At 39.4% G+C, this 21768-nt stretch overlaps 2 protein-coding genes across 2 annotated transcripts; both read right to left on the bottom strand.

The window, feature by feature from the left end:
• Positions 1 to 831: 831 nt before the first annotated feature.
• cytip (cytohesin 1 interacting protein) lies at positions 832 to 4269 on the bottom strand. Its single transcript, XM_026375577.1, has 8 exons — positions 4030 to 4269; positions 3664 to 3716; positions 3497 to 3551; positions 3278 to 3380; positions 2988 to 3081; positions 2789 to 2855; positions 2351 to 2417; positions 832 to 2130 (listed from the first exon to the last, which is right to left on the bottom strand). The coding sequence occupies exons 1-8, from the start codon at positions 4195 to 4197 to the stop codon at positions 1673 to 1675; spliced, it is 1065 nt and encodes a 354-aa protein (XP_026231362.1). The 5' UTR covers positions 4198 to 4269; the 3' UTR covers positions 832 to 1672.
• Positions 4270 to 6243: 1974 nt separating this feature from the next.
• LOC113173834 (activin receptor type-1C) lies at positions 6244 to 21102 on the bottom strand. The gene is given in 10 exon segments (XM_026377418.1): positions 6244 to 8190; positions 9115 to 9245; positions 9522 to 9646; positions 10566 to 10722; positions 10905 to 11072; positions 11194 to 11424; positions 11557 to 11799; positions 15184 to 15414; positions 20780 to 20882; positions 20884 to 21102. Coding segments are annotated over 10 exon segments (1734 nt in total). The 3' UTR covers positions 6244 to 8064.
• Between the last annotated feature and the right edge of the window lie 666 nt (positions 21103 to 21768).

Below are 21768 nucleotides of genomic sequence, written 5' to 3'. Positions count from 1 at the left end.
TAAAGAATCACGGTGTTAATTCAACACATCTGTGGATGCAGTGAATATTAATAATACTATATCCAGAGGTGTTAAATAACTAACTACCAGCTACTACTTTTGCAGTTGCTGATTCTTAAAACAAAACATATTAAACCAGTAAATGATTACGTATTATTACTGATGAACCACCTGTCAGTGCATTCACTTTACCAACTGTGCTGTTTTTCTGTGCTGATCTTTGGACCTTATTTCGTTTCTTTTTATTTTCCTAATTACTCATTTCTTTCCTTTGCCATATGTTTCACACTTGAAAGTTTGTTTGCAGTTTACAACAGAAGTGCGAAATGACTTCATAATTCATATTTTCTTCTTTCAAATAGCTTCAGTGGGGTGCAATGCCAGCATTACATTTTTGCATTGTTACTAACTGAACTGAACATAAGAAATTAAACGAATGAATGAAGAAGTTCTTTCTTTTATCCTGCACAAGTGCGTAAGTGCGTACCTCACAATTTATTTGTGACAGGAAAGCACGTTTTATTGTTTTTGAGAGTGTGACACTTTTCACCTCGCTCACTCTCTCTCACTCTCTCTCTCGCTCTCTTACCGTCCCCCTCTTCTCGCTCTCTCCAACTAAAGCAGGAAACCGAAGAAGTTAAAGCTTTTACAGGAAATATGCAGGTTTCTTTTCTCAGGTTTTCTAACCTAGCGTGTGTTTATGAGTAAATTGTGTGCAATACCTGCACCACCAACCAAATATATGGTGTATAGCTCACACTTTCCTGATGAAAATGTAACTTCAGAATGAGTAATACTGTGTCATTACTAGTATCTACATGAAAACACTGGTTTTATAAGGGTTCATATGTTTATTGTTTTTGAAAAAGCCTTTTACATGCAGACAATCTTACTGCAAAAGGTAAAGCATGAGTGCAATGCACAGTTTCTAAAACGCTTCATTTTTTCTGGACACAAATAAAACACACAAATTTCTGTACATTTACAATTTACATTAAACCGTTTCAGTATTGCTCCCCACTGAAAATAAGCTGTCTGTAGTCTGAGAATAATTTTGGAAATAAAAAAAAACAGGTAAGTAGTACTCTCTCACCCACATCCTGTTTTGAACTAAGCAGCCATCTACATAGTGTAGAGCTTTGGTTTTGGTTTTGAACACACACACACACACACGTGAGAGAGGTGCAGTCTAAATGTTTCTCTGGCAGAAAAAGTAGAATGATATAAGTGTATTTTAGGTCACATTAACCTCATTTTGAAATTCAACTTGCTACATGAATACAGCTACTGCATTTCACGCTGTTCTTCTTAATGCTAATCACACTGATTGAGGCATCAGGGGAAAAAATGCAGTTTTTGTTCAAGTTAGTAGGATAAATCATTTCATTCAATGAACATTCCGCTCTGTTCTGCATACATTCATTCAAACACTTGTTTAAAGGAACAACATTTTTGTAATGCTGAGGTGCCGTAAGTCTGAGCCTAAACAGTGAGCCAGGCTCATCTCAAAGGTTCATCACCCTCTTGGGCAAGTGCCACAATGTCTGTCCTCTCAGTGTCTCCACACACGAAAACACAATATTCACAATGTTCAAATCAACCCTTTAAATCTGTGGAAACACAACAGAGTGCATTTCTTTATGCAACCTGGTCAGACCATGAACAAGTCAAGTCACTGAGTGTGTGTTCCTGTCTCCTCCTCTTCAACTGATCGCTGGAGTCCAGGAATCAACTTGAAGATGTGTTTCCGAACACTGGCACGCCGGGTCTTTCTCGGCAGGGTACCAAACAAAGAGGAGATCCTCGTCTCCTCCCACGAAGGAGACAGGGAGCTGCTGCTGCCAGCCAAACTGGAGCTGCTCGAGCGGCTGAGGGATTGGTGGTGGTAGCCGGAGCTTGATGAAAACCTGCGGAAGTTGTCCTGTGAAGTAAAATCTCTGGAGAAGAAGCAGCTGTCATCAGTGGTGCTGGACGCACTGCAGGGGCCGGGTGAGTTCACATCCCCAAACACACTGGCCTGGTCACTGTCGTCTGTCATCACACTCCTGCAGCTGCTGTCGCTAGAAAAACGGCGTCCACATCGGCCTTTGGGAGAGCTTAATGTGGAGTCCATGCTGTCATTCCAGTTATCTGAAAACATCACAAAGTCCCTGTTAGTAGAAGTTGTCAATTGGCGAGAAGTTAGCAACAGGAAGTTCGTCAGCAGCATACAGTCTGCTCAATTGTCAGGGGAACTCCATCCAAATTAACTCGAGTTTATGCATGAATTCATAAACTGTAGCTTTAGAGACACGACAATGGCTGTGAGAAAGGAAGTGCTGTGGTCTCACAGCTGAGCAAACTCTCTCACCTCCCATTAGACGTTTTTCCTGTATCGTAAGTGCTCGCAGCTCCACCAATTTCTCATGAAGTGATTGCTGTGTAGACAAAAAACAACAACAAGTGTTGTTACACTTTCAGCAACATTATTTTAGCTTATGTGAACATTTACCTACACACCCATAGTCTATGTCAGTATAAAAGCACACACACACACACACACACACACACACATACACATACACATAATGCTTTTGCAGTGTAGGATTGGTTGTGAAATGTTTGAGTCCTGGCTGCTTCATCTGAGGTGTAGCAATAGGTCAGGCTGTTTTTAAGTACAGTCTGGTAGTGCTCTGTCATTAATTAGCTGCAGGGTGTGTGGTTGGCATACTTAGACCACATAATCACAACCACAGATCTACAGTATGTGAACAACAAACATGGGCAGGGTTTAAAAAGAAAAACACACCTTGAGTAAGTTCATCTTCTTCTCCAGCTCAATTTGCTTCACCACGTTCCCGCATACAGTCTCCATCCTAAAATCACACATTAATACACATAATTACAAACACTTTCACTTTCAGCCCAAAGAAATTTGTGTAGTGTTGTTTTGTATGCCGTGCTTTGCTGCACCAAGGTTTTACTAAAATGTCATCGCTGTGACTTACTTCAGGTTGTTGGTTGATTCTCTTATCAGATCAAGAATATGTTGATGAGATAACCCTTCAATGCTGGCCCCATTTATAGTAACAATAATGTCTCCTACAACAAATGAGTACAGAAAAACTTGTTACTTGTGAGATAAAAAATTTGCATCGCATTTATGCATCGCTGTGTGGCTCGATAAGAATGCGTATACTGTATGCGTGCCCAGTGAAATACATGTTCATCTATGCATGGTTTTGTACGTGTGTGAAAGCATGCACAGGGCCTGTATTGAAAGGTGTGGGTGGTTCACCTGCGGTCAGGCCTGCACTCTCGGCTGCACTGTCCTCCTGCACCTTGCTCACAAACGTGCACATCTCCACCGCAGAGCTGTTTTTGGGCTGCAAACCATATGTCTGCAACAAAAGGCAGTTGTTTTAAGAGCCATAATGTCGATATTAATACTACACAAGTAAATTAAAGATTAAAAAGCACGGCAGCAATTCATGCACATGATCATAAAGAGGTTTACCTGAATGTCAAAACCGAATGTTTCATTGTCTTGCTTTTCCAAAATAATTGTGGACCTGTGCAAGTGAGGAATGCAAAAAAGACAGACTGTAAATAGTGCAAACAACATAATGGATCATGTCTTAAATATATTAAAACTGTACAGTAGATGTAATCTTTTATTTTTACCTTTGTGGGTCAGAGTAATCAACCAGTGAGTTAGAGGAGGAGGTATTTTTAGACTGCAAAAGGAGAAATACAGAGTTGAGTTCCTCTTTAAAATAACAGGTTCATGTTTTAAACCACTTTGGAGAAGGAGTACAGTACTCATTGTATACTGTTACATAACTCAGAAGATTAAAATAGTTAAAAGGCTTTTGAGCCAGTTGCAGGGAGCTGCTACACAGTTGGTGGTAAATCAGTGAACCGGTTCTTATCATAAAACAATGCTATGCAAGACAAATCGCAGCTCTAATCTTTCTCTGACACTGTGTTATGTTACACTGTATATACTCCAGCTATATTGCATGTTTCACACTTAAATTATTGTCTCACCTTGCACGCTGTGGGCAGAGTGCTTGTATTCTGCCGGTGTCGATCTCTACTTCCCCTCAGTGAACGCCGGTACCACAGAGAGCTTTTCTTCTTGTGAGTATTATCCAGAATGTAACTGTCTTGGCTGCCCTGACGCTGAAGTTCATTGGAATTCATGGTGGACTGCATGGTAGACTGGTCCTCAAAGCACCATCATGTCCCGCTGCGGCAGATCTTTAGTGATTGTGTGGCCCTGCCCTGCTGTGCAGCCAAAAGAAAATGTGTCAAAACGGAAATCCACATCATGTGATATTTGTGGTGGACCTGCATCTGCAGTCTCACATACCTACTTTCCTGTTCATCACTTTTTTCTATTCTTTCTTGAGAAGGGCTCTGCTGTTAGTAAAGAAAAGAAAGAAGAAAGTTTAGGCTTTTTTTTTTTTTTTGTATAAATCCCCTTCAAACAGTCCCTTCCTTTTTGCAGTCGTGGCACTCTGATTTATGGTCAGACATCAGCAATACATGAGAAACTGCTACGTCACCCCTCAATCAGCACCTGCTTCTAGCCTCACTCACCCATAGTTTCTCAGTGGGCTAAGCTCTGGTTTATGCCTTGCCTTGTGAGGACAGACAAAAGCCTGATTTAGTTTGGGGCCAGTGTCACAATATAGTGACAGTTTTGGTCACTGGGCCAAAGGCAGTAGACATGTTCAGATCAAAAATAAATGACACACACAGAGGCGGGCAGTCAGGCAGACAACAGCTGATGGGTCCAAAAAAAAAAAAAAGGAACCACAGCACAGAAACCTTTTCCCACTACTACACCCATGCATTCAAAAGGTACATTGTGTAATATAAAGGAGAACAATATCATCTTTCACCAGGCCGCTTTTTTTTTGGTGACCATGAAATGTAAGAACATTCACTTTGGACCTCAGTTCTGTACCTAGGAATTCATTTGAAAGACTTCCTAACCAGCTGATTGCATCACAGCAGTCCCCTCAGCCCCACTGATCCTTAGCAGAGCCATTGGCCAACAAACCACACCACTGTCTGGAACAATATCCCTACACAGGACATTGCAAAGCCCCATCTACACTTTTGCCACTTTATGTAGAGAAAGTCTCAGTTATGTTCCCTTGAGTTACATGAGCTCAAGCAATCTGACATCAGAAAAAGAATGAGGATGTACTCGCATTATCGCTTTTATAATAGTAAAATTGCCAAATCAAAGGGGCAAATAATTAAGAAAATGAAAACTAAAAAAGTTGTGCCACTTTTATTTACCACAACGTTTGCTTACATTTGTCACTATGGGAAAGTTTTCAAAAGAGTCCCATTATCCTCCTGTAAGTGACACTGCATGACCTTCTCGTATGTAGCAGGCAGCACTATGAAATCTGTTGAAGCAGCTCACAGCAAAACCTCAAGGGGTGACTCATCCGTGTAGTGCTGATGGCCTTAGTGTCGTGGCTATATTTCCTCTGTCTAACGGACACATTCACATCACAAACAGTGTATACAAAAATAAGGCGGTAGATCAGAGATGAGCAGAGATGAGTCACGTCAGTTTAGGTAAAAGAGTAATGAGGAAGATAAAAAGGGCCCGTTTCAGATAAGTTGTTCCGGGAAGTTCTGCTCCACATGCAATAATGTGCACATCGCTGCACAATCAGTGCGTTCAACTGTAATCTCAGACGTTTCACATTCAAAAAGAAAGACCTGAAACATGCACAGTAAATGAAAAACAGTTTATTGACCCATTTATCTCGTAGCCACTTACTTCTATATAGAATAAATAGCGCAAGAGCAACAATGCAATGACACGGAGTCCACATCTGAGCAAAGACACACAACAGTTTCACATGAATCAAATGTAGAAATCTAAATGAGTGGAGGCTTTAACAATCAAAAGTAGGTTTTATTTTGAGAAAGCAGTATCACGTGTATTAATACATATCTATGGCATACACAATACTGTATATAAAAAAAAAAAGACACCAGTCAGAAATTGCACATGGTGATCACTCCTCTTTGAAATTAGTCCCATATATGTTCAACTCTCCATTCTCCTCTCTCTTACTCCTGTTTAATTCTTATAATAAGAATTAGCAAATTGACAACATATAAGCTTGGCGCAGCTCAACTTAACTTAAGTCGGTATCTTAAGTTGGAAAGCTAGGGCAGAAGCAGAGCTAGATGCATTAATAATGTTATTTTAATATATATATATATATATATATATATATTTCCATTTGCAACACAGACAAATAATTCAACGACAGAATTCAACTAAACATTACACATATATAAAAACATTCAGACATGAATTGATATTTGCCAAGAACAGGCTACTGTACATAGCTTATTATCAAGAGGCAACACTGCTGATGCTACATACATATCTTCCAGTAATGCTTCATAACAGGAATATGCTCACAAACTGTAGTATGTGTCAACATTAGTAGCTACTAAGCAGCACTATGGAAGCATGTCACTTGCATTGGGAACTCAAATACATAAGCACAACTAAGAGAGCTAGACATGAATTAAAAGCCACGATGTATGGGAAACAGGTTTTTGGTTTTGTTTTGTTTTTTTCACAAATACTGCAATTATGAATTAGAATCTTTAAACAGCCCTATGGGTTCAGATTTACTCATGTGCACTTTTCATGACCCTGTTACGACAGGGTGCTTCACAGGTCCTCTCTGACAGGGGCATTAGTGATCCCAGTGAAATGATCCGAGCCCAGTCTGCTACCAGTGCTAATGTACAATATTAGCACAGCACCATAATGTAGCACATGCACACCAGCTTCTAAATCTTTGTGTATTGTTATAATTATCATGGTTTATTATTTTATCTTCTCAATTCTGTTGTCATCATGTGGTACAATGGGAAACCTGTTGTCAAACGTAGACGATGTAAATAACTATGCTCATGAGATATTATTTTTTTAGTTTGTTGGTAAAATAAAAATACCTTGAGCTACTTGTTTGTCTGAATTTTGGCTGTGGTTTTTTTTTTTTTAAATGCATAGTATAAATTTTAACATGCTTCCAGTGCGAATAAATACATCTGAGAGAACAAAACATACACTTTCATATTCACAAATCATTCAACTGTCAGGGAGCAGCTCTTTTCAGGAAGTGAAAGCTTCAAATGTGCAAAATGTATAGCAGGAGTTCATGTCTTTACTTCACTTTTTATTTAGAGCAAACATTTATAGTGCCAGCTGTCTCACGAGGCAGAGAAAATGGAGAAATGTTTTCAATCCAGTGATCTTTACTAGTGGTAGCCTGAGGGAAGCACCAGAAAGAGAGTGAGTTGTGTAAATCTAAACGTTTTACTGTGACTATTTTAAAGAAAGCCAAGACTCAGTTCTAGTCGGTCAGGCTCAGCCTTCATTTGTTTTAAGCTGTTCTCTAATCTATTGTGGTCTGTTATCATCTAATGTCTGTGGGTGGCACTAGAGGAGGAGCTCATCTACTGGGGGCTATGAACGTCCGAATCATTTGCGTACTGACATAACGAAGTAAGATTCAAACGATCGGGGACAGCATGTGTAAAACCAGACACAGCCAATTAGGGTTTGTTTTTTTTTTTTCTTTATCCATTATCCTTTGTGATTGTCAGTTTGCATGCTACCTACCCAGCAAAACTGCATTTGCTACAAGATATGGCACAAAAACATCACGATGTGCAACTTCAAGCTTTGGGCACTTAAATGTGTGAGGTAGCAAAATAATTGGTATTTACATTAAACATGTTCTTATTACTTATGGCTCTTTCTATGGAAACTTTAGCTGTTTGGTTCAAATCGGTTTGTTAGGTGTCTATGTGCAAAAGCAGCCGCAGATACCTTCTACAATACTTTGGCACCACCAACGACCTGATCTGACGGCGAACTGCGTGGCTGTATCCTGAAGAGGGCAGCCTCAGGCAGTTAGTGTGCACAGTTTTTCTCCCTCTTCACTCCCAGTTTGTCTCGCTTGCACCAGTGCCAGCACCAACGCCTGCACCGGTGCTGATCCGCCGGGTAGTTATCCTATCCTAATCTTTGACGTCCTTGATGACAGACAGCTGAGACACTGTTTTCTTGACCCGCAGAGCGGTGAGTCGAGCAGCAGGGTTAGCATACCAACACTCTCTCATCAGTTTGCCCATCACGCGCATAGCCTGACGAAGAAGGCCGAAGACAGAAATATCACGTAAGCCAAGGCCGAAGCATAAGTAACAACAATACAAAGTGTTTTGCAGCCAAATGTATAATGATCTATGATGTAATGAGGTAATGAGTGTTGTTCAATTTACCTGTCACTGGTTTTAATATTGTGGCTGATCAGTGTATACCACGGATTTAATGGAGGAGTTTGGTAAAGAATTTTATTTGGTGGTTGAAAATTTATTGTGTGACGCATCAGAATAACAGAAACATGCACTTGTTTGATAGTTTACTAAGGGTTTTAAGGTCGTTTAGGTCCTGGTATGAAATTCTCCCGTGCAGTGAGCTCATTACAGATATTTTAATGGCTTTCGTTTTTAGTTTTACCAAACTACGTCTTTTTTGCCCTGCTGTACATGATGTCACCAGCAGAGTTTCAAAATAAAAGTGGAAATTAGCAATGACTTTTCTGATTCAAGCTGTTGGTATCTCCAGCACAGAGAACCACATTATCTGATCATACAGTTCATATAGATTGTGTCACCACATTTGTCATTTTAAGGCTGATTCAGATTATTTTCAGTTCAGGCTGTTCTGCCACGTTCAGCACAAACTAGATCGGCAGAAGCGCTGATAATAATTCCGAAAGCTCAGAAACCACCTATGTGTAACAAAGTTACAGCATCATGATTGTTTCTTTGGCTTTTGCGGTCGTTTATTTGAAGCTCTCAGTCATGTCAGTCACTGGAGCTCCACTGAGTCACTGAGAAAATACTGATTCAGTGTTCTGCCCACATTTTGATGAACCAGAATTATTTCTGTTATCTCTGTGTTTTGGATCTAACCATTACAAGTGTATACACATAACGAAATGTATAACATAATAATAGTGATACTATTTTACGTCATGATACATTAGATACATTTCTGTGTCTCACCTCACAGCTCTGCCACTGGTTGGGAATGTTTGGTCTGAGTTTCTGATCACATACCACCTTCTTCATGTCCTCGATGGATGGATCTGAAGGCACCAGATCGTAATAAGGCAGTTGAAAATCTTCATGAAGTCCTGTGAAAATAACAAGAACAGAGATTTTGTTTATCATCCGCAACACACAAGACTGATGATGCACAGTACACTGCAAAATGTAAGGTACCGTAATAAACTATTAACTACTTTAAATGAGCGTGTTCGAGGGACACGCTGACACAGCACACGACAACTCGCTGTAACTGGGACGACTGCATGTTCAGTGCAGTTTTGCTGATGACTTATCTATTAAATATTTCTATAAATGTTAATAAACAAGTGGGAGTGTATATGTGCAAGTGTCATTAAAGGTACCCCTGACAGAGCATCTTCGGGCCAGTTCCCAGAACACCAGACCCAGCGAGTAGATATCCGCCCGCTTGAATGACTCAAAGCTATTCATATTGATTGTCTCATCCAGGATTTCTGGGGCCATGTACCTGCAGAGGACAAAATGATTAAGGCTTAACTTAATAAATAAAAAGAATTTCCCTAATCGATTTTGAGTGTGGGGGTTTGTTGTAAACTACAGAAAAAACAAGCTAAATCTGAACATGAATGTTGTTGTTGACTGCAGAGAATAAAATCTTCCTTTTCTGGGAATTTGCTCCCACTTTAAGACCAACTTCAGCAGCAGCAGCCGCAGCAGCCGCAGCACCCACTGATGACTTACGCCTTCAAAGGACATATATTAAGTTGTAAGCTTGTGAGAGTTTTATTCAACCACTAGGAGTCGCCAAACACAAAGTTTTAAATCCCACACATATGGTGCCAGATTTTGAGGGAGACAATTGAGTCAATACTTTATTAGGAGAGAATATATCTTCTTCATTATCTTCCTACAGTGTCTAGTTGTACAATTCCTGCACCAATCGTGTTTGCGTTCTCACAAATAAACTGAAGTTGTATCCATCATTTTTCAGACTGACCTTTTTCTTCACCTTACTTATAATAATAATTTAAATATTGCACCATTTACGTGTTCAACTAACATTACACTGTGAACAAACTGCATAGTATTTTAGGATTCACAGGACTGAATATGCACAAAACGTGGAAACATATGCTTTTGAATATGGATAACAACTAATTTATGTTGTTCAACTATATTATGCAGTAGCTGGATCTTAGTTCAGCTACATTTAGAGTTGTGTGGTGATTCAAGGAGTTACTTTTTTGACACAAACTATGATTAGATGTGTAGAATTGAACTGAAATAACAACAGATGTCAAAATAGCTGCAAAGTTATGTCTTCGAAGTCTTCTTCCCCAACACAGGATGAAATAAAATGTGGAAACTCTTTGGAAAAAATAAAGCATAATTTCATATTTCTATTGTGTGTGTGTTGTATATCCAACCTCTTGGTTCCCACTCTGTGGTTGGATGGTATGTCTATGGTGTTGGTCCTGGAGTCGTGTTTCACAGCCAAACCCAAATCTGCAATTACTGCTGTGCCGTTCTTCTTCACTAGGATATTTTTGGACTTGAGGTCTCTATGAGCGATGGCTGGCTTCCCTAGATCAGAAAAGATAGCACGGTATGTTATATTAAGACAAATAGGCTTTTTTTATCTTTAGGAGATGGTTTAAAATGAGGAAACTTTTTCAGGACTGATGGAGAATTAGGACATGGGCATCAATGTTTTGTGGTAGAACAGCAATTATTAAATAAAGTGTCCACGTTCATCATTCACTTACCCTGCGTGCCAATGATTTCCATGTGGAGATGTGCCAAACCACTGGCTATGGACAAAGCCAGGACTATCATACCTTCCACCGACACTGTGTACCTGTTCAGGTAATCATACATGGATCCGTGCTCATGGTACTCTGACACCAACCAGAGCTGAGTCCATGAGCCGTTATCTGCAGCACACAGCAAATAATACGGTCACATGTTGCCTTGATTGATCCCATAACTGTGTAGCTGATAATGTTAGATTAATGCACTTTAAAGTGTTCATGATTCATTGAAAGGTTTAAACACCCTTGTTGTCAGCAGCAATGAATCCCAGGATGTTATCATGTCTGAGCATGATAGTCTGATAAATCTCTGCTTCTCGGAACCAGGACCTCTCGTCCCTGGAGGAGAATATCTTCACCGCCACATCCTCTCCTCGCCACTTGCCCCTCCACACCTCACCAAATCGACCCTTTCCAATAGTTTCCTGCAGGACAATGGTCCGAGCTATGGTTCGCTGGACCAGCAGCGGCAGACCTGCAAAACACGGATGATTTTGTTTCAGCAGATCATTCAAAGAATACTTAATCCTAAAGAGTAATATTCTTTTATAAACATTACATCTTTCTTGCTTCACCGACCTAGAAAGAATGCCATCATTTCTCTCACCTGATCCAGATCCTGAAGTGCTCATGTCGTAGATCAGATCTTTAAGACATTTGTCAGGTGACATGAGCATCTGGTCATCCAGAGGCTCCTCTGGGTCCTGCCTGTGGGCTCGGCTGTAGGCACAGCGGTGTCCCTGCGCAACAAACACACCGAGAAGGATCCCTACAAACAGCAGGCAGGACGGCACCAGGATCACCACACAGAGCTGCAGCCTGCTCCAGCCAGGTTCTTCCGGAGGATTTACTGATAACATACATAAACAAAATGACAATGTTAATCCATCAAAGCCAATATTGTTAGCACACAGGTCCCTAAAATTACACTGTGAAGGTAAATGCGGAAAAAGTTAGTAGTTTGTTGTTAGTCAGAGGTTCCAATAGCATTTTGCACCCTCTGGTGGTTGTTGCTCAATATGGCATTAAGTGTACTGTATGCAACAGAGTGGGTTCAGAAATCAGCCTCTCAAGTGAACAATATATTACTATTGGTGCAACGTTATGCTGAAACATGCAGATAGACATTCATTTTACCTTCAGCCAGCTGGCCATCTTAAATTTTTAGGGAGATGGAAATTGTACATTTGGCATTTGCTAAGTTATCTATGCCAAAAACTGTTCTTCCAGAGTGTCCAGTGAATTTTTAATCACTGCCCATAAATGTTATTAAACAAATGTGATAAAGAGACACACTGTGCCAACAAATTCATCTCAAGAAAGTAGAAATCTGTTTTTTTTTTTATTTTTCTCTTGTTGTTTCCTTTTTTCTTTTCACTTTAGGTTAATGACACTTACTGATGAAATACAGGTGCACTGATACACCTGGTAATAAATTGTGAGTTAGTCAAAACAACGTAGTCTGGCATTTCTATCACTGACCTTCATTCTGTCCGTACATGGACAAAGGAAGCACAGTTGGCGGGCACTGTAAGAATATGAGATTTACCAATATGCTGACAAAAGTGTGCACAGTGAACACTGTAATAGTGTTATGGCATAGTACTACAGTTAAATGGGGAAATATGACGATTTTGCACTAAACAACTACTAACAACTAACTTTGGAAAACATCCACTTGACTTAGCCAACATAGATTGTTGTAACCTTATTTTAACTTCAGGAAACTCTTTCGGCATTCACATGCAGATGCGATGCATAGAATAGTAACAGTAAATTAAAAAAATCCAAACCTAATAAAGTATCTTTAGCCTTCTCATCTTATGTCCCCATCTTATGCCCTCACCTCGAACATGCAACATCTGCAGATGGCCCAATGTGCAAAGCAACACGTAATGAACTAAACCACAGTTTCTTAAGACATCTTTAACCTTTTACCTAAATACATATCTTGCCATGTGTCCAACTGGAGCTCAGTAAATATGGTGCAAAACAAGACTTTACTCTCCTCTGGCCCAGTGGCAAAAGAACTTTTACCAGAGGTGTTAAGTAACTAAATACATTTACTCAAGTCGTTTTTTTGAGGTACTATATTTGAGTATTTCCATTTTATTTTCCTTTGAATTTTACTCTACTACAGTTCAGAGTGCAACATTGTGCTTTATACTCTACTACCTATGACAGCTGAGTCACTTTGCAGATGCAGATTAAAATACAATATTAAAATAATTAAAATTAAATAATAAGAACCAATACATTAAGATGTATTATTATGAATAAACCATCTGTTTTTTTATTAATTAGATGATATTTTTCTTTGCCATGTGTTTACGTTTCACCTTACAAAGTTTTTTGTAGTGTACAGAACAAATGCGAAATGAGTTCATGATACATACTTTTAAGACTTTACTTCTGGTGTGTAGCCTCCAGCATTTGGTTTTTCTACTGGTATGAAATAAAGGTGGATAGAAGAAAACAAATGAATGTTGAGAGGTTTTCTAAATATATTCTCAGAAATAGTTCTCTCCTCTCCTCTCTTCTATTAATGCCTGAACATTTCAGATGTCCGCAGAAATCTTACATAGGAGACTCAAGTGGACCAAACTTGCACATTCATGTTATCAACACCATGAAGCTCAACAGTGTTTAGAATATACAGTCTTTTAGTGGAGCATTTAAAGTAAGTGCACTTAGTACTTCACCTGGAGTAAATAACTTGAGGAGGTACTTCTACTTGTAGTGGAGTATTTTTTTTTAGTTTGTGTATCTATAAACTGTAACCGTTTCTTGCAGGTGACTGCACGGATCGAAGAGATCACCCCAGCGCGTTCATTTCTACGTTTAAACAGTTTGACGTTATCAGAAATGCGTGGAAATAAAAGTGATGCAAGAACACAGAAGCTGCCACCTGTCAAGCTGTTAAAGGACAATATGTAAGCTGTAAATGCGGATAGACAAAGCCACTCACCATAAAGTGCGTATAACTTCGCTGATGAACATGATGTTTTCACGTATAAAAGATAACAGACTGGATGAGCTCACATGCTGATATTTGGAAAAGCAGCGGAACAGATTGATTTTAGTGTCCTCATTTACAGTCAGCACCATCACTGCCTCGGGCTATTGCCCTGACTAGTTTCATCAACAATCTGCAGCACTTCTCTTTTTAAATCTCAGCACCCACTGACCAGTGTCTGACGATGCCATCTAGCATAAGTTATTTTAGATTCTATTTTTATTGTCGTTTTAATGTTACACTGTGAACACGAATCCCTGTCAACATACAGTAGATGGTTCTTGTCTAGGAGTGGCAGAGCTCTGAGGCGTAACACTGACCAAATGAATATAGACACTAGAATATACTGTATAGCAGTGCATGATCCAGCTAAATATCAGCCTGCAGCTTTACTGGTTTGGTTCACAATTCCAGCAGCAGCAGAAGCAGCAGGCAACGGCTTTCAACAACAAGCTCTGATAAGCCTTCCCAGTTCCAATCAGCAGTCAGACACAGTGAACCCTTTTGCAGAAGCAAACTAAGGTCAGGTGTCAGCAAAACTGCAAAACAGCAGTAGCTCAGTGCTAATTTGAATCATATCAACATTACAAGGCATCTTCAATATGTATGTTCTTAGCTTCTTATGAAGCTCAGTCCAAAAACAAACATTTCTGCTTTAACATACATTGAAAATATACACGATGTTATGACTGGTCCCATTTATTAAGTATTTGAATTCGGATAAATAGAAAAATTCAGTAGCAACACTTGAGTTCACAGAGGTTCACAAGTGTGAGCTTGACCTCCTAGCATTTTCCACTGAATTGTATATCCACAGGTGTACGTAATCCCCCTCTGCTTTAAGGCCACCCAGCGGACCCATTTAACTTGCAGTAGGACTACATGCCTGACTAAGTATTTATTTATAAATCAAGAGGGGGAGGGCAGTGGGAGGATCACCAACGCCGGCCCATAGCCTCTGCCAGATTTGTTATGTCACAGGATCTAGTAGGATCAGCATGCACGTCGTCTAGCCAGGGCCAGAATGAGTGGGAAATCCCACACTGATTGGGCTGGTGCTGCTGTTGACTCAGTACTGTAAGTAGAGAGCAGTGTGACATTAACTGACTGTCTGAATGGATGAATCCATATACAACCAGTGGTGGAGGTGGTATCATCAGCATTACACCTATCTCACAATGAAACGTAATAGGAAATATATAATGATAATAACATTACCTGGCGGTAGGTGCAGAGTCTCGTTGTTGCAGAAGTCAGTGAAGCAGCAGTTCCTCTTGGACACGTTACGGGAGCTGTAGCAGAAAACCTGGCCCTTCATCTCCGAGGGGGACAGGCAGGACTTGACCGTCTCCTCCTTCCCATCAATCAACATCACAGAGTTCCAGCAGGCGCCATCTGCGGCCGTTTCACAGGTGTGGTTGGCACACAGCTGGCACACACACTTCAGACCTGAAACACATTGCATCATTCAAGATGGTTAGGTAACTGCTCTTTCACAGACACTCTCAGGTAGCTGCCAGTTAATCCGTTAATTTGTGGAAAAGGAGGGAAAATAATAATTACTAGACAAATGTTTTGACTCGCACATTTGTCGTGGCGAGTGTTCTTTAACTCCTTAGAAGCAGGATGCACCTGTTATGTAAGGAGGTCTATGCTCTTAAATGGCTGGAGGTGGAGGAGCCAGTGTAATGCCTCTTATTTTAACACCCAGATAATCCTATGTTCTACTTGGAGCTGCTGTCATGCTTTGTTTGATAAGACGTGAGTCATTAATAAGCAAGGCTGCACTGCCTGCTCGCCAGAAGTACAATAACTCATTACTCCACTAAATGTAGGAAGTACCACTTACACAGCACTACAAATTATTTACTTAGGCTGAAGTATTAAGTACATGCTCTTAAAGTACAAAAGTACGCCACTAAAAAAAAAACATCCATGTCTAATAAGATTTTTTTTCTAAAAATCTAAAACGTCCAGGCTTTGTTAAGCTTTAGTAATGTACAGCTTCCAGGAGCTGTTTATTTTTAAAAGCTTTATTTCTCAGTCACAAGAAATAAAGCGACACTTTTTAAAACAAGAAAATATTTATTAGGAACTCATTACACATTTGTGCTGTGAACTGCGAGCTTAGAAAGGTGAAACATGCACAGCTGGTACTGACAGGTGACTCGTCCATCACAATACATATCATTTATTGGTTCATTATATTTTGTTTTAAGAATCAGCCTCCGCAAAGTGACTATACAGGAGATGGTGTATCAACAAACTAAATGTTACCACTAAAGTTCTCTTAAGGTATAACTTTAGTATATGTTGAGGACTGTATCTACACATTATAGTAGAAACCGGAGGGTTTTGTTTGAAATGTACATCATATGTGCAGGTAATCTCTTCTTTATACATCCTCTATGTTTCTTCTACTAAGAGATAGGTAAAAAACACTAAGTGCACTAACGTTGTATCAAGTCAACACTTGAATCTAGGACGTTTGGACAGAGCTCTATCTCCACAAATGTTGCAAGGAACTGTTGATTTTTCTGACCCTTTTTAAACCTCCAAGAAAGTCAATCCATTTTTCATTGATTTTGTGCTGTGTACCACAGACTGTGCAGATCATTCGGCCAAAGTCCTCATCAGTAATGACAGTAATGTCTTGTAGATAACAGTTATTTGAATTATGAGCGTCAAGTAGATGATATATTGTGATTTGATTATACAGGGATAAAAATAATAACAGTGCTGATTTATATAATTACAAAATAAACAATTTAGAACCGAAACTCTGATTTTAACCTGCACTCAGAAGTTATTAAAATCCAAATCCTGATACTGACATTGATTGGCTCTTTCTGAATCTGTGCGAGAATTGTGTTTAAAGTCTAGCAGTGGCATTTTGACCCACTGAGGCCTGGAAGTGGAGCAATCTAAACATGTTGTAACGGTCTCAGATCTGGACTCAGAAGTACATTTCAGAAACAGACATTTAGGCAGAGAGAGTTCTTGTTTAATGGTGTGATCACAACGGGCTCAGACAATTGTAGTAAGGAGAACAAGCAAGATCTGTTAAAAAGGCTAAGAAAAGGCTACAGCAGGGCTCGGTGAACCCAGGCTTAACGTTGATTTTCATGGTTTGATTGATTGATTTGGTCACATTTAAAAATGCTGGTCTGTTTATGGACTGACAACATTCACACATACATATATACATGTTGGGAATGTTCTGGGAGGGTCTAGATAATCTGGGAGTCTCTGGGAAGCGTCAACGGGTCATAAAATTGACAGAGCTGAGAGAAACACAAGGCAGGGTTTTGTGTGATTTCTTTTACATGTAATTTTATAGACACCATCATCACTACAGTGAAGTTACAACTAAAAATACATACCAGCATATATTATTAATATATTATATTATGTATTATTATTATCATTATTATTATTATATTATATAGATATAGGAAAACAGAGCAGATGGTGGGCGACCAAGGATCGATCCCTCGGGTACAAAGCATCCACTTCCTATGTTTGAATTACAGGGATACAGTCATAAGAACACTTTGTTATGTCATGTTTGACTTTTTCTTTTTTAATGAGTCACAAATATCTTACTGCTGAGTAATTTCCCAAAATGTATGCTGTAGTTTTTAACAAATGTCACTCAAAGAGGAATAAATCGTTCACATTGTTCAGACAAGTTTCAGTTGCAGATTATAGAAACAGCACCGAGCATTTACAGTAGGACTGGGCTCGAAATAAAAACAGTGTAGCGATGTTCATTTCAGGCAGATTAGTTTTGTTCTTTTAATCACATATATAACTAAAAGAAAAATACAGAATATCACCAGCGTTTTATTTTAAAGGATCTGATAAGGCCGAACCTACTTGCAACTTCTCCAGGCCCCAAAAAAGATCAGGACTTCAGTTAAGGAAAAACCTAATTGGGGTCTAACAAAAATGCTTTACTTTACTTTATCAGCATACCTAGGAGTTGCTTGGCAACACCTTTCTCAGGGATAATTGTTATTACATAAAGTTTGAACAGACTTTAGCTCTCGAATGTGAAAGTGTAAATCACATGTAAGACTGAGCGTTGGTGTTTGTTTAGCTGGAGTCAAACCTTTCTCCTATCTTTAGCATTATTAGAGACAAAAGGCATGATCTGGGAAAAAAAAGAGGCCCAAACATCAGAAATTAGTTCAGCATTCACACTGATGTTATTTTTGCTGTAATGCGATATTATTTGAACAAAAAAAATCTTCGAGTGACAAATCCAGTCTTGGCATCCCGATGCCTCGAAGATATTGGCCCCTGTGGGTGTGACACAAATATGTCTTAAGGGTTTCCAAAAGTCACTCAGGGAAATAAATCTTTGATCTAACATTACTCTGTAAAAAAAAAAAAAAAAAAAAAAAACACAACGCCCCCCCATCCCTACATTTCACAGCTGCATTTCCTACTGCTGCTTCAGTTTTTATGACATACAGGGGGAAACTAACCTAGAGTGTCCCTTTACATGTGATCTCGTATTGATTGTGAATTCAAAGGTTCTTTATCTTTGTACAGTTTGACATAGCAAATGAGCCACAACAAACAGAACAAGCTGTGTGATGAGAACCAGCAATCAATAAAAGTTAAGTGAAAGCACAGAAAGCCTTACACTGTTCAACTATGGAGGAGAAAACTGTTAGGGAGCCACAGCTCTGAGGCGCAGTTTTGTGGTTGTTTGTCTCCTTGGAGGTGTAAATAACATGCTTTGTGCACTGCGGACACTGACTGTGTGCCCCATATTCACACACGCTGGAATATGTGCACATGTTCTCCTATCGTTTCCCAAGAATGCCACATGGGTTCAGATAGCTCTGCAGTCCCCTAAACCCGGGAGGAAACATGAGTCATTTCCTAAGTTAATTAATTGGATGTGCTCCTAACCTTAAAAGAACAACCGAATACAGTATGCGTCAGTGAGAATACTGAATCAGTGAGAAATGAATTACATGCTTGAGATGCTCGGTAAAGAAGCTATCAGCCTTTTGTTCTCAGATAATCATTGAGGAGGCAAGTGGGACTGGAGAAAAACTGAATTAACTCAGTGCTTGACATCTAGTCATGACAAGGGAGCAAATTGACTGAAAAAAAAATGTAACAAAGGTAGAAGGTATTTTTTTTGTTTTTTTTTTTCACTAAGACTAAAATACAGGCATGCAGCGGAAACGAGTTTGCCAAAGTACTGCACAGACTCCCAATTCTCACATGGCCATTTTTTTTTTTTCAAATGGAAGTGTAGAAATAGCAACTGTAATTTGTATTGTATAGTTTGAGGTACAGTACTTTTTTTTAAATACAATAAAACAACAGTGTAGAGTGTAAAGAGGGTGTCTACTGTCAAAACTGTTTAACGTCATAAGGTAAGGTTATACTTTCCTAGCTTTTCTTGAGACTGTCAGGGACCCTGTTACTACGCTCTAAACCTATACATGAAGCCAAAACATTATAACCACCTCTTCATATCATGCACTGGAGTACAACCCCCATTAACTATGACCTCAATAATAAACATTTAGTAGAATTATCACCTTTTTGACAGTTTTAACAGGAACGTAGAAATTATAAGCTAGTAAAAGAGATGCTGTATTGGATTTGATAAGATTGTGCAGGTGTCCCTAATAAAGTGACCACAGAGTGTTTATTTAATAAGAGACAAACAAAATAAATGGAATAGAAAGGAATAATGTCTGTTGTCTCCACTATTAACTGACCTACCTGCTTACCCTGGCAGGAAACACACTAAAGCAGCTCTCATACACGTTGCTGACAAAAACAAATACATAATTCCCTGTCTTTGCTAAAGTCTGAACAAATAGCATCCAAAAATAAAGAGAAAGGTCAGCACACTGAAAACCATTGCTGTCTTGAACTTTATTAGACAGACAGCAATTTTCCAGGGAATACACAAAGACAAACCAGGGTGCCGAGTGAAAACTCATTCACAAAGCACTTTATGATTATAGATTCATCATCGTCAGACTGGAGACCAACGGTTCACCATATGTTATGACAGTGAAGTGCCAATTACAACAATCAATTAATTTGATGATTATCGTTTGATCCAGAAAATGGTGAAACATGAAAAAGCAGAAGCTGTGATAGCCTAACGGAACACTTTTAGATTCTTGTTTTGTCCAACCAGCTATCCAAAATCCAAATATAATTAGTTTTCTTTCGCATATGGCAAAGAAAAATTGTCACACTGAAGGAATCACAGCAGAGTTTTTGTATTTTTTTATTCCATCTATTACCAAAATAGATGCAGATATATTTTCAGTTTATTGACTAATCAAACTTATTATTTCAGTTTGAATTCTGCTATGAATTTAGTCAAAGAATTACGTTTTTGCAACAATAACATGACATCATCATAATCTTCCAGCTTGACTGACAAATGGATATGAAGAGACAGTTCAACCCACAGGTTTGTAATATGTCTCTGTCTACAAACATTTCTGTTTTCATTTATAGATAAGATGTTTTTACGACCTACTGTCATATGCATGGAAAAACTGACTGTTTATAGGAGCCAACTATTTATTCTCCTTATATAATTGATCTTTAAAATCAGAGCCATAACAGCAGCAGCAATAAACTCTAATTAAACTTTTTTTAAACCACATTATTTATGTTTTTGATGTCGCTTTTAGTTTAGTTACATCAACTTGATTCGTTAGTTGGCACAAACCAGAGTCCTTTACTGGATGAGACAGTTCCCGTGGACAAAATGCTGAAAGTGAGTGAGTGGGATCAGTCAGCTCGGCCACTGTACCTGCAGTCAGCTGGACGACAGACAGGAAGACCAACGCCGCTTGAAAGCTCCGCTTCCTGGGACAAGTCATGGTAAGTGCCTCATCTGCTCCTTCTCCGACGCACACGTTTACGCAGCTACGCTACAGTAAAATACGCACGACAGCAGACATCGCGGTGAAGTCCGACGGCCATGCAGCCCGCCACTAATGCTGCTCACAGTAAACCCAGCAAGGGAGGGAGGAGGAGGGTGGGGGGGGTCTGTAAAACGCAATGAGAGGTTTGCTCCGCCTCTGTTGACTGGAATTTAAGAGGATTAGAGCTGCAGACCTCTGATGAAGACATGTGAATGAGAGTCTGGGAGAAAGTCTCCTGCGCATCCATTTAACTACTGCAGCTCCAACAAAGCAACTGTTAATTCTTTACTATGGATCTCTATTCACTTGTTTACTCAATGCCAAGTTTACATCTGCACATCACCAATGGAATAAATCTAGTTGCCATGACTCACCTACAACATAAACTCACCTGGATGACACTACACTGAATAGTTTCTCCAACTCCATGTGTTAATGCTGGTATAAATAGTCTACAGCAGCACGCATTGGTTTCCAAGTTGTAATTGCTGTGGGTGATTAATCTGTATCTGTATTTAAAATATAACTCAGTAGCCAACAAAAGCAAAGAGTAAACACTTGAATACTGGATGAGTCTACTGAACATTCACCTGTGTGCAAAGTTCTACTCACCTGCCTGCAAGAAGTTATTTACAGCAGGCCAGTCGTGTTTCGGCTACTCAGGCTCCATAGCAACATCAGGTGCCAATGTCACCAGGGAGAGAGCAGAGGAGCGAGTCGAAAGTAATCCCAAAGACGACGTGAGCAAAACACAAGCAAAAAAATGTTAAATTCCCAGCTCGACTACAGGCATGACTTTGAAAACAATAGGGAAACAGTTGTTGATAGAACTACTAAATTCAAGAAACCTCATCTGCGCTGTGTGTTCTGCAAA

The sequence above is a fragment of the Anabas testudineus genome, chromosome 21 (genome assembly GCF_900324465.2).
Source record: "Anabas testudineus chromosome 21, fAnaTes1.2, whole genome shotgun sequence".
Classification (NCBI taxonomy): domain Eukaryota; kingdom Metazoa; phylum Chordata; class Actinopteri; order Anabantiformes; family Anabantidae; genus Anabas; species Anabas testudineus.
Note: the sequence above shows the minus strand (reverse complement) of the source record. Positions and strands in the feature narration are given on the sequence as shown.